The 14,090-nt window shown below is 45.9% G+C and overlaps 1 protein-coding gene across 2 annotated transcripts in view; it reads left to right on the top strand.

Annotated features, from left to right (window-relative positions):
* The window catches only part of LOC141127245 (keratin, type II cytoskeletal 80-like), a 94,074-nt gene extending 86,027 nt beyond the window's left edge, over positions 1-8,047 (top strand). The window contains exons 8-9 of one of the 2 annotated variants that reach the window (XM_073613516.1): positions 5,297-5,340; positions 7,801-8,047. In XM_073613516.1, coding sequence (XP_073469617.1) covers positions 5,297-5,340; positions 7,801-7,874 — 118 coding nt within the window. In that variant the 3' untranslated portion in view covers positions 7,875-8,047. Of the gene's footprint in view, positions 1-4,947; positions 5,078-5,296; positions 5,341-7,800 lie in introns of those variants that run through there. The other variant, XM_073613517.1, reaches the window with a different exon arrangement.
* Positions 8,048-14,090: the final 6,043 nt, after the last annotated feature.

Genomic DNA, 14,090 nt, shown 5'->3' with positions numbered 1-14,090 from the left:
TAGGATCAAATCAATGTCTGCCATGCTGCTGCAAAAGCTTCTCTCCCCCTGTGGCAACTTCCCCTTTTTCTGTCTCCTCACACTGCTCCTGCTTAAACCCCGCCTATTCCTTTTATATCTCTCCACCCCTAAAGTTAACTTCAATCCCCTCCCTCTTACTTCCTTTCCATTTTTAACCCTCCGTTGTCTCCTATTCCACCTTGTCATGCCCAGCCCTTCATTACCATTCCATATTTCCATTATCATTCCGGGCTTCCCTACATTGTCATTTTGAGTAGTATGATCTGAAGTAGAGCATACATATAGCAAAACTCAAAATTTTCCCATTTTATTTTATTTTTTCATTTTTGTAAAGAACTGTTATTTTTCCCATGAGAAGGTGCTAGAAAAGTTTTATCTTTTTGGTATTGCAATGCTCAGATATCTCCACCAGATTTTCAGGCTCTGCCCACAACATAGATTCCACCTGCTGGCACCCTGTCAACACTAAACAATTCCATGCAAAACAAAACCCAAGAAATTCCCAGTTCAACTTACCGACCAGACTGCAACCAACAAAAATATCCTATCGAACAGTATGAATTAAAAACAGGGGATTATTTTGCTCGCATTTGCAAATACACACGCAAGCTGCAGAGCCCCTTCAAGGCACCCCAATATTATCTGCAGTCCTAACTCAAAAAACTCCACAATGGCAGCACATGCATTATAATGGAAAGGCAGAGGGCAGGTGAGCCTGGAGGGAGCCCATCCCTCTTTAAAGGTACAGGGGTGCACTGGACACCCAGCATTCTAAACAATTCAAAAAGCTCAAGAAAAGTGTTTCTCTTTAAAATCAATGAATGTTTTCACACTGGGGTGGTGCACTTTCCTTGTAGTCAAAAAAAACCCTGCTTATAGAATCTTTGGAGCATGTTTGGGGCGCTAAAAGAAAAAAAAAACACACCAAAAACGCTCCTCTCCATTGAATTGAACGGGAACCGGCTCAAAAACGCCCCAAAAACACTCCCACTAAGCATTTTTGGTGCAGTTTTTGAGGAACATGTCCTTTTAAAAAGTGCAGCAAAAGCGCTCCATGAACACCTAGGCATTTTACTGGCAGTTTTGAAGCACGCCAGTGTGAAAGTGCCCTTATTCTAACATAAGTAAATTCATATTCAAATCCAGGGGCCTGCATTACATATTTAGCATTTTTCCCAGGGCTATTTTAGTCAGTGAGGAAACCCATCACTTTGGGTGTGGTGTGGGGGCTAAAAGCCAACGTGCCAGTCTTAGATAAAGATGGGATTTCCAAAATAAAGCACCCAGGGTCTTAAAGCTTCCAAGAGGAATTTGTAATGCCGCGTACACATGGTCAGACTTTTCGACCGGACTTGTCCGACGGACGCCGACGGACCAAATCCGGCGGACAATCCGATCGTGTGTGGGCTTCCTCGGACCTTCAGCGGACTTTTCCAGCCACAAATTTGACGGACTTTAGATTTGGAACATGCTTCAAATCATTACGTCGTAACTCCGCTGGACCCAGAAATATCGTTAGAAAGTCTGTTGAAAGTTCGCCAAAAGTCCGTCGAAAGTCTGTCGGACAGGCTGTCGGACTTTTTTAGCTCAAAAGTCCGACCGTGTGTACGCGGCATTAGTGTTAGCTTGATTAGACTGGAAGTGCTCTTTGAATTAGGCTGTAAAGTATGGTAAATTATATTGTATGGTCTCTTTAACTTGCTGCCATTTATTGCCATGAACTAAACAGTAAATTGCAGTTTAAAATACAGTTGCACTGGCCACAGATGGATAGATTCCTGCTGCTGTCAGAATACACTGATCAGTATTTGTAGCCAATTGGCTGCAGTCACTGTTCGCTAAACTGGTCAAATTTCTATCTGTCTATGGCTAGCGTTTAAAAAAAAAAGAAAGTCTGTGTGACTATAGCAGTAAGTGAGATTCTTCCATTTAACCACTTAAGGACTGGAAGGATTTGCCCCCTTAACCACTTAAGCCCCGGACCATTTGGCTGGCCAAAGACCAGAGCACTTTTTGCGATTCGCCACTGCGTCGCTTTAACTGACAATTGTGCGTTCGTGCGACGTGGCTCCCAAACAAAATTTACGTCCTTTTTTCCCCACAAATAGAGCTTTCTTTTAGTGGTATTTGATCACCTTTGCGGTTTTTATTTTTTGTGCTATTAAAAAAATTGTGACAATTTTGAAAAAAATGCTTTGTTTTTTACTTACTATAATAAATATCCCCAAAAAAATATATAAAAAAACATTTTTGGGACCATTCACATTTATACAGCGATCAGTGAGATTAAAAATGCATTGACTGGCAGTGAAGGGGTTAACCACTAGGTGGCCCTGTAGGGGTTAAGTGTGTCCTAGGGAGTGATTCTAACTGTGGGGGGAATGGGCTGGGAATGAGAATGTGTGACACAACACTAATCATCACTCCCGATTACAGGGAGCTGTGATCAGTGTGTGTCATTAGGCAGAACGGGGAAATGCTTGTTTACATCAGCATTTCCCCGTTCTTCCTCTCCGTGAGACGATTGCGGGTATCCCCGCGGACATCGAGTCCGTGGGACCCGTGATCACGCCCACGGGGTACCCGGCGGGCGGGCACCTGCATGCCGCCTCTTAAATGGCAACGTACAGGTACGTTAATCTGCCTGTACATGCCCTTCTGCCACAGTATATCCGCGTGAGGCGGTCAGGAAGCAGTTAATGACCAGGCCATTTTTTGAGATACGGCACTGCGTTGCTTTAACTGACAATTGCGCGGTCGTGCGACATTGTACCCAAAGAAAATGTATGTCCTTTTTTTCTCACAAATAGAGCTTTCTTCTGGTGGTATTTGATCACCTCTGCGATTTTTATTTTTTGCGCTATAAACAAAAAAAGAGCGACAATTGTGAAAAAATATATATATATTTTTTTTACTTTTTGCTATAATAAATATCCCCAATTTAAAAAAAAAAAAAAAAAATTCTTCATCAGTTTAGGCCAATATGTATTCTACTACATATTTTTGGTAAAAATAATCGCAATAAGCGTATTGATTGGTTTGCGCTAAGATATAGCGTCTACAAAATAGGGGATAGATTTATGGCATTTTTATTATTTATTTATTTTTTACTAGTAATGGCGGCCAGGGCATTTTTTCTCAGAGGATAGGTGCAGGAACTCACCTCTTCCAACTCACCCCTTGTCCCTGCCCCGTACTCACCTCTGAGCACTGTTCCTTGGTTCCACCCTCACCCCACCTCCCAGTACCACCCCTTTTACAGAATACAGAACCAAGAATAATTTTGTGTAATTTGTATGGAATTTGTTAATGACAACAAGAAAGACAGTAAAAAAGATTCCCTGTAGCTAGCAACAATGGACCTTCCAGCAACAATAGATCCACCCCAGCAACGTTAGACTCCCAACAGTCAGCATCAATAGACACTCCAGCAGCCAGCAACAATAGACCCCTGTCTCAACAGTAGATCCCTCCCAGCAACGACTAATTCCCCCCAGCAACATAAGACCCACCCCCAGCAGCAATAGATCCTTCCACAGGAACAATAGACCCCCCCTGCAAAAATAAATATCCTCCAGCAACAATTGATTCCCCAGCAGCTAGCATCAATAGAACCTCCAGCACACCCCCAGCACCCCTTGTCATTACATACATTCAGTGGTGGAGGTGCCAGAACTGCGTTCCCCCGCGTTCCCGCTGAAAAAAAGCCCTGATGGTGGCAAACTGTGATTTTTAGCGGGACTGCGACATTGCGACGGACGAATTGGACACTTTTGACACTTTTGTGGGACCAGTGACATTTATACAGCAATCAGAGCTAAAAATAGCCACTGATTACTGTATAAATGTCACTGGCAGGGAAGGGGTTAACACTAGAGGCGATCAAGGGGTTAAGTGTTCCCTAAAGAGGTGTTTCTAACTGTGGGGGCTGGGCTGACTGGAGGAGGAGAGAGATCACTGTTCCTGATCACTAGCAACAGCAGATCTCTCTCTACTCCCCTGTCAGAACAGGGATCTGTTTGTTTACATACACACATCCCCATTCTGGTTCTCTGTGGAGCGATCGCAGGACATCACGACCGCCGGCCACATGCATTGACTCCGGCACCGCGCCCCCTATCGCTCTTAAAGGGGCCGACGTACACCTACGGTGATCCGTGCAGCCGTGCCAACCTGCCACGGTATAATGACAGTGGCTGGTCGGCAAGAGGTTAATGTCTTACCTGCACCAGAAACATTATTGCTGAAATCTAACCAGCTTCTAAATTCAACACAGACCCTTTCTTGAGATGTTTGTAATACACAAGATCCATAGTGTTAAAGAGGAAGTAAACCTCTCTAATGTTTGTACCTATAGGTAAGCCTATAATAAGGCTTACCTATAGGTACTGTAAATATCTCCTAAACTTGCACTATTTAGGAGATATTTACTGTATACTGCGCCAATGACGTAATCGGTGCATGCGCTCTGAAGGAACGGCCATCCGTGCCATTTCTTTAGAGCCCTGTGCCGTGACCGGCGGCTCCCGTGAGGAAATAGCTCACACAGCCGGAGCCTGCGGACCCAGAAGGAAGATGGATGCGGCCTCCAGCGGGGACGACAAGGGCTTTGTTTGCAGGTAAGTTTCTCATAAAGTGCTGGTATGCGATGCATCAGTGGCGGCCCCTCTGGGTTTAATCACGTGCTTAAAGAAAAAATAACCCTAATCAATGCGTCCGGTCCCCTAATCTACATGCGGGACACCGGACGCATGGATTCCAATGGTTTTTTTTTAAGCACGTGATTAGAGCCAGAGACTTTAATAGGCTTCCAAAAAGGATGGGCTCAGGGGCAGATCACTGCGCCTCCCGAGCCCACCCAGTTGTGTGACAATAGGGAATTAATTGTCTTTCTGATTCTCCTCCCGTCCGATTGGCTGAGAGAAGAAGCGATCCTATTGGCCACCGAGGAGGGAGGAGACGCAGAGGAAGCCACCGTGAAGCACCAGGAGGAGGAGACGCCACCCGGAGGAAGCGCTGCCCGCGACCTAGATGGGGTTAGTGCAGGGCTGGTGACACAGACTGGGGGAGGGGGATGGCAGCCGGGGGATTGATTACCGCCCCCCCAAAAAAATATACCACCAGATGCCACTGCGATGCATACTAGCACATTATGCCTTTACTTTGCAGGTGACCAAAAAAAAAAGGAGACAGTGTTTACTTCCTCTTTAAAGCCTTCAAGATCTGTTGTTTTTTTTTTCAATCAGTAAAGTCTCCCCTCTATTTTGTTTTTCAGGCTGAAGTCTCCTCCAGTTGTAAATGTTCATTGTGAAACAACTGGTAGGTTTCTTTACTAACTAAATGAACATTGCTATATATATTATAAGTTGTGACATCTTTAAACTGTCAGGTTGCATGTATTTTCAGAGCATAGACAGGGAATCTGGTCACATGACCAAATGTTGGGGAACACAAGGCAGCATTACTGTGATGCAAATCAGCATCTTCCCTATCTATTGTGAATTAAAGAAATGTTTTTAAAAAATTGCAGACAATAGAGTTTTTTTTATTGAAGAAGAGACATATTGTGCCTCTTTGGCATTAAAAGCTTCTAAACGTCCTTCTTGCTAGCATATTTAGACAATACACTGAGCTATGCATGCATAGGAGTTACATTATTTCAGCCCAGCCAATCAAGGTGACTGAAGATGGTGAACCCAGACAAAAACCAGGCAAAGATGTCAGCACTGGGAAGGGAGCTTGCAGACATCACATCACTGGAGGGCAGTTCTACAATAACTCTTGTCAGCATTACTTCACTTTTGCTCTGCATAATTGTGAGGTTCATTACGCAAGGCAGCAAAGTTTGCTTTTATCAAACAATTAAAATACAGTGCAAAAGAATACTTTTTATAATTATCTGTCACTCAGAAATGCGTGGTCATTTGTAGGGAAAATCTGCCCACGGAACTTCAAAATCTGCCCACGGAAATTCACATCTTACACACTTCAGAATATGTTGGTTTCCTCAATACCAACCTCATGCTTTGGTTCCATCGGTTGGCTATATGCCACTTCTGTGTCCTTTAAGTGACGTATGGATTAGCGGATGGAATACAGCGTGCCAAAGGATATTCAAATCACCTAGAACTGTGTCAAATGCATAGGGATGGGTAACTATAATCATTTCTTTTGCAGGGTATTTTTTGTTTTATTTAAAATGCTGACATAGTCCCTTTAAAGCCACTAAAAGTGTGGCTTTAAGCCCTCGTCTCACACCAATGCAATTTGACAGTTCAAAATCGCATGACAAGTCACTATTTTTGGCAATGGAACTGTTCAAATCATTGCGACTCAAGTTGCAGAGACTTTGAAAAAGGTTCCTGCATTATTTTTCTGTGATTTAATTGACTGACTTCTGCTAAATGAAGTCGTAAGCTGCAATAAAATCGCCAACCCAAATTGCACTGATCTGCAGCTTTAAAATCGTTCTGAAGTAGCATGATTTCACTGGTGTGGACCAGGGCTTAAAAGAGAAGTATGGGTTTGGGGTTTTTTCCTCCATTATACATACCTAGGTGGATTCAGCATCGGTCCGATGCTGCATCTGTCCCCTGGCGCCTCTACACTTGAGCCAAGCGATCGAATACCACCGATGGCTCAGTTCTCACTGCTCTCTGAGCAGAGAGCTGCTGACTGTCAATCAGCAGCTCTCCTTTCTGCTCCTCCACACACACTGGAGTGCTGATCTGTGGAGGGGCAGGGAGTGGCCATCTCAGGCTCTTAGCAGCTTGCTAAGAGGCTGAGACGAGGGTCAGTCCAGGCACCTGGCGGATCCAGACTTTATTGTCGGGATGACGCAGTGCCTGGACTGATTTCTGTGACGTCAGCAGAGAACGGACATCAGACCGCTCTCTGCTGAAAACGGGTCACAGGAGTGCAAAATGCATTGCACTCCTGTGACCCATAGGAGAAGCCCAGCCAAACGAGCTTAGGCTGGACTTCTCCTTTAAGTAAAACTGTGCTTTTGCCCATGCAGATAACAGTAAGGCCTCTTTCAGAGGAAGGGTCCAATCAGGTTCGTCTGTCAGTTTTTCAGCCAGACCTAAAAGGACCCTTCATTCACTCCTATAGACCGATGGGTGTAAACAGACGCAATATGTGTATATGCTGGTAGGGAGAGAAATTAAAACAAACTTTTTGCTTTGCCCTGCAAGTTTTCTTTTAATTGTTGCTTTGCTCTGCAAGTTTGCTTTAAAAACTTGTTGGATGATATTCAGTTTAAATTCATCTTGCGCTTACTGACAGCTTCAGTATATGGATGGGGACCAAAGTGGCTGTATATGGCCTCAAACACACTAAGCCGGTTGTTTATTAAATAAAAAATTAAAAATTGCTGTACGAATGTCACAGCATTTGAACAACCTTCACGAATAATCCATGTAATGTGTCTAATATATTTTCCATGATTTTCAGCTCCACCTAATTACCATAATGCAATATTTTCCTGGCACATCTCAATCAGGAAAATACCATGTAATGGCCACTAGATGGAGCTGACGATCATAGGAAATTAGACACATTACAAGATTTATTCGGGATGGCTGTGCAAATGCTGTGGCATCTGTAACGCTATTTTTTTTTTTAAAAGAGACCCCATAGTTTTATGGCCCTGACCTAGAGAAAACAAATCACAAGCAAGAAAAGAGACTGGTAGCAAAATGTAATTTATTTAAATATATAAATGCTTGAGTTTTTTCACTAAGACAATAACATAAGGTTTTCTTTTCCACTTTGCAGAAGTGAGAAGGCCTTCCAGATCTCAGAGCAGTAGCAGTTCCTGGAGTATGCACAGCAGTACATCAGATTACTAAGTGATGCCTAATTTAGTGAATCTTCCTTTTTTTTTTTTTTTACAATATATCTCCAAATAGCTGCCATATTCAATACAAGCATCTTGTTATGTTAGGGAAATATTTGATAAGAAATGTATACAGATGCCTTAAACAGAAAAACTTTAAATAAACACAGAAGTAGTCTACCTGGATCCCATTATATCCCAGTATTGATTATGCATACCAGGACACCCGAGTCTGCAAATCCCTGTGATTGGTGGTAACCTAATGTCCTGGAACAACAGCATACACTGTCAATTTGGAACATCAGCATTGTAATAGCAATACAAACAATCAATATTTTTGACAATACAAAATAAGCTTACCTGAAAAATCTAATTTCATGTTGTTTTCTCTTTCCACAACTTTCTGGATTCCCTGCATCCTTTTCAGCTTCTCCTCCGCTCATTCCTTTGGCTTACTTTTGATTCTAAGGACCACATATCCCATGGTACATTGCTGCCTGCAAGAAGACATGATGCATAGTTGCCAACGGTCCCGGATTTCCCGGGACATTCCCGGGACTTACACGCCATCCCCGAATTTGTGGTGTCCCGGTAAATGTGCAGAGAAATCCAGTTCTTCAGGATTTTCGCCACCGCCGCTAGAGGTCCGCGGCCGGCGGAGACAATGTCTCCGCCGGCCGCCATTTTAACGAAGATCAGGAACACGGCTGGGGGGAGCTAGACAGAGCTCCTGCGTCACCGCCCACCCTCCGCCCCGCTCCGCCTCGCCCCGCCTCTCCCCGCCTACCCCCCGCCCCGCTGCCAGTCCTGCGTCGCCGCCCACCCTCCGCCCCGCCTACGCCCCGCCCCGCTGCCAGTCCTGCGTCGCCGCCCACCCTCCATCCCGATCCGCCTTGCCACACCCCGCTGCCAGTCCTGCATCGCCAACCACCCTCCGCCCCGCCTACGCCCCGCCCCGCCCCGCTGCCAGTCCTGCGTCGCCGCCCACCCTCCACCCCGCTCCGCCTTGCCACACCCCGCTGCCAGTCTGTTATGGAAAGGGGCGGGGGTTCTAGCCATGCGGCCGGCGGACACCTCTGAGGTGGGGGGGCGCATCGCTCTGGGAATCGTAAGGGGGAGCTCCACTGGGGACACCTGATGCAAGGGGGGCTCCGCCGGGGACACCTGATGTGAGGGGGGCTCCACTGGGGACACCTAATGTGAGGGGGGGCTCAACTGGGGACACCTAATGTGAGGGGGGGCTCCACTGGGGACACCTAATGTGAGGGGGGCTCCACTGGGGACTCCTGATGTGAGGGGGGGGCTCCACTGGGGACACCTGTGAGGGGGGGCTCCACTGGGGACACCTGACCTGAGGGGGGCTCCACTGGGGACTCCTGATGTGAGGGGGGGCTCTACCGGGGACACCTGATGTGAGGGGGGGCTCCGCTGGGGACTCCTGATGTGAGGGGGGCTCTACCGGGGATACCTGATGTGAGGGGGAGCTCCGCCGTGGGCACCTGATGTGAGGGGGATCTCCGCCAGGGACTCCTAATGTGAGGGGGGGCTCGGCCAGGGACTCCTGATGTGAGGGGGAGCTCCGCCGGGGACTCCTGATGTAAGGGAGGGTCCGCCGGGGACTCCTAATGTGAGGGGGAACTCCGCCGGGGACTCCTCATGTGAGGGGGGGCTCCGCCGGGGACTCCTCATGTGAGGGGGGCTCCGCCGGGGACTCCTCATGTGAGGGGGGCTCCGCCGGGGACTCCTCATGTGAGGGGGAGCTCCGCCGGGGACTCCTCATGTGGGGGGGGCTCCGCCGGGGACTCCTCATGTGAGGGGGCTCCGCCGGGGACTCCTCATGTGAGGGGGGGCTCCGCCGGGGACTCCTCATGTGAGGTGGGGCTCCGCTGGGACCCTTATGTGAGGGGGAGCTCCGCCGGGGACTCCTGATGTGAGGGGGAGCTCCGCCGGGGACTCCTGATGTGAGGGGGGCTCCGCCGGGGACTCCTGATGTGAGGGGGAGCTCTGCCGGGGACTCCTGGTGTGAGAGGGGGCTCCGCCGGGGACTCCTGGTGTGAGGGGGGCTCCTCTGGGGACATCTGATGTAAGGGGGGCTCCGCTGGGGGCACCTGATGCAAGAACGGACTCTACTGGGACATCTGACGCAAGGACGGACGGCTGGTGGCAGGCGACGTGGCTAGTGACACGCTCAGGGATCCCACTGATTCTGCATTATGGTGAGTTGAATGATTTAATTTTATATTACAATGTAATAATAGAAATAATGCACTTCAATCATCCTGACACCATAACAACCATGGTGCCGGGATGATTGAAGTGCTAACACCAGGTGTTTGGAGTATCTTTATCTGCTGATTGTTAAACTTTCTAGAATACACATATTTTTATTGTGTAGGATCTGGGGCTGCTCCCTCGTCATTTCCCTCTCCCCCTTTCCCCCTCTCCATCATTCATCTCAGACTCTAACCACACCCTATTGAGCCACGCCCATTTAAGCCACACCCACTATGTCGTGTAAACCACGCCCATTTTTCGCCGCGGCACGCTGAGCACGCCACACTTTTGTATTTTCTCTAAGCCACGCCTACAAATGAATGCCCCGCCCCCTAATTATTGTACACCTCCGCCTACAGCCACAAAAGTGTCCCACATTTTTTTTTTTACAATGTTGGCAACTATGCATGATGTGGTGTGTTTCCAGTACTGACTGTGCCTCCTGAACCTCCTCCTCCTCAGCTTCTTTGTAGTTCAGACAACAGTATCTGTGAAATGTGTGACACAGCAGTGCATATTCAGAGGGCATAGTGAATGTGTGTCACCGCATTAAAGGAAGTAAACATTTTCAAACTTCAAGATCATTCAAATTATCGGAGTAGGGTAGAAATAGTTGAAATTCAACATTGAAATGAATATATGATTTTAAAGCTGAACTCCAACTTTCTTTTTTACTAGTACTGAATGGAATCAGTCCTAGCATAGGTCATACCTCTGTACCATGTTGCTCTGATATCTGCAGATCTCCTGATATTCTGGGTTTAGTTGTGGCTTTGTACCATGTGACACTCTGTATAGTCTGATGTACATTGAATGCCTTCCATAGCCACTTCCTGCAACATATGTAGCCTAAAACACACCCCTCTGTAGTCTTTGAGACTCTGCAAATGATGTAATTTCCTTCACAGCTCTGATGGTGGGTGGGATGGAATACATCCTAATTAGCAGTCCCACCTCACAGATCACAGCTTTGTTCAAGAAGGAAAGGCCTTCATACACAGCCTGTTCTAAATGCTAGTTGTGCTGCTGCTGGACAAGACTGAATGGATCACAATTAGAATCAGTCCTGCCCAGTTAAATATGCTGACCAGTGTGAACAGGGAAAGTGCCACCCCTCAGTTCCCGCTCTCCCAGAGCCCTGCTCTCTGTGAACTGATTAATTTACATTTGAAGGAAACACCTTCATAATAGTTTCCCATAGCCCTTTCTCTGTAGTCTTGCAGTAAGCCTTTATTCTTTGGCATGCTGCAAAACAGGAATGACACATTTACACCTGCTTTGCAGACTGAAGAACGATCTGCATTTGGATCACTCTTCAGAGAGCATTTGACAAGTGATGAAAAGGGGTTGTATCACCTCCTCATCACCTATTTTAACCCCCTAAATGCTGCAAAAGTACTGCACTGCAAACATGCACATTGTGTACAATTGCAGTGTGGCTCAATTCATTAGAATTGGTTGTGTCCGGCAGGCCCACCAAGCACAACAGGAGGTAGAGATCCCACCACAGCCATGAAGCAGAATATCGCAGTTGTGGCATTTGTTTACCCCCAGCCACTGCCCCTTCAGCTAAAGGGGGAGCAGTTGAAGGTGGTAAAACCTTGTGGTTGTGCTGCATATTTACACCATTCATTTAAACAAGTCCTTAAAGGCCCGTACACACGATACAAAAATCGGAAGTAACATTTAGTCCGACAACCGATCTGCCGATTTTCGGATCGTTAGTATGGTGCTTTCGAGAGACGATTCCGGTTTTTCGTCAGACAAAAGCTGGATGTGCAGACTATATAATTTTTGTCGTATGTGAACTCAAAGTCCGATTTTTGTTTAATTAGTACGGTTTTCATAGGAACAAAAATTGTAAGAGCAAGACTACGCATGCTCAGAAACTAAAGAATACATACAAAACTAGTCAACACATTACGTCACTTCTGAAGTTGTATTCTGTCGTACGAGAATTTTCGCATGGTGAGTAACCTCTTCACTTTCGACATGAGACTAGCATGCAACAAAAAACGAACGAACAGTTGTCCAAAAATCTGATCTTGTGTACGAGGCTTAAGACTGTAATGATTCTAGTATGGTAGTGATCCCTTGCATCTAAGTCCCATTTACACTTTGTGTAGAAGGAGTGCGCATTTCTGCTCACAACAATTTAGTGTGTTTGGTGACTACACATACACTTTACAACAACCAAAGATTTGTGTGTGACTAAAATTGTGTGTGTGTGTGTTGTGTGTGCATACACTATATACACATTACAAATCATGCCGTCAACAAAGACAATTTGCTGTTTCTCTGTTAAAAAGGATGAGATCAGAACAGAAAAAAAACACGATCATGTGATCAGTCTTATATTTATTTGTCCTTTATAGCTAGAATAGCACATTTCTTATCCAAGAGATGGTCTTCCTGCTGTACAGCACTCTGTTCACTGCAGAGAGGAATGGAGTGTGATTGGTGAGAGCAGAATTCCAATACTCTCCTATCACCACCTACATGAAGACCCAGAAACACCCATACTAACCCTAGGACCCACCCACATCAACTCCCAGAACTGCTACAAGTGATGCTCTCATAGCCCGCCCTGAAACTACAGAGGCTCAAAGCATGATGAGACATGTAGTATCAGGAATGGTAAAAAAAGGAAACAGGAAGTCAGAGAACTTTGAAATTTAGCCAGGAGAAGGAGTGACATCACAGACACAGAAACCTGCTTTATGCAGCTAAAGGAGATAAGTTACACACAATCTGACAGTGAGGTTGTGATTCATTTACATGCACAATGCATCTGTTGTTTGGGGGAGGAAAATCTGGAGTTCTTCTTTAAATGTTGGCTATAGATACACTTTAAGGAGACACATTTCTAGAAAAATTACACACCCTTTGTTCTCTCAAACTGCAGCCCCAAAGGAACAGGAAGGTTGCTCAGAATGACAGGCAAAAGGCTGCAGACCCATTCCGAGGTCCTCTGTAAGGTGCAAGGTAAATTGACAGTGACCCTCACACAAAACTCATGTTTTAGTTTTGTCTTGTAGCTTGGCAGTTGGAATCATATACAGCCTTTGTTTATCATTCGTGGTCTTTAATAGCAAAATCTTCCCACCAGAACTCAAGCTTTAACAGATGGATTTAGTTGTTATAAAGACATTTTAAAGAATTTTTAAAGATGCAAACATTCAAAACAAGTTTCTTATCATGGATTCTGCAAGAGTGGATTTGGAAATCACCAAATTTCTGTCTCTATTCAAGCACACTTGCAAAAAAAATTGCTATCCAAATGTCTCCTTTTATTCACCTAAAATCCGTGATCCTGTGACATACCAATTCTGACGGTTCTCTTTTTTCACACATGGGTGGTGGGTTCCCAATTTGCTGTGAGGTAGAACGGAAGAAAACACAAGAAGGTTGGAGGGTAATTTATGAAGCTCGACAGACACACCATTATTGCCAACTGTTCTAACTATATCTATAATTCCAAGTGACAAGGTTTTACAGTCCAAAAAACAACATTTTATTGAACAGAATGAAATTAAAATTTGATAGAGAACAACCATAAATTTTGCTGTTTATGCTGGAAAGTCTGTAATAACCGTGTCCCTGAATACATTTTATGGAAAAATACAAATGTTAATTTTCAGGCAACTAAGGCTACTTTCACACTGGGGCGGGCGGGCGCCGACGCTAAAGCGGCACTATTTTTGGCGTCGATTTACCGTGATTTTAGAGGCGCTATTCAGGCTGCTAGCGGGATGGTTTTAACACCCGCTAGTGACTGAAAAAGGGTTAAAGCCGCCGGCGGTTTGCAGGAGCTGCCCCATTGTTTTTCACTTGGGCAGGGGCGCTTTATGAGCGTTGTCCTATAGCGCTGAAAAGATGCTGCTTGCAGGACTTTTTTGACCGTCCTGCAAGCGCAGCGCTCCAGTGTGAAAGCCCTCGGCCCCCGGCTTTCACG

Source organism: Aquarana catesbeiana, linkage group LG02 (assembly GCF_042186555.1).
Source record: "Aquarana catesbeiana isolate 2022-GZ linkage group LG02, ASM4218655v1, whole genome shotgun sequence".
NCBI classification, from domain to species: Eukaryota; Metazoa; Chordata; class Amphibia; order Anura; family Ranidae; genus Aquarana; species Aquarana catesbeiana.
Note: the sequence above shows the minus strand (reverse complement) of the source record. Positions and strands in the feature narration are given on the sequence as shown.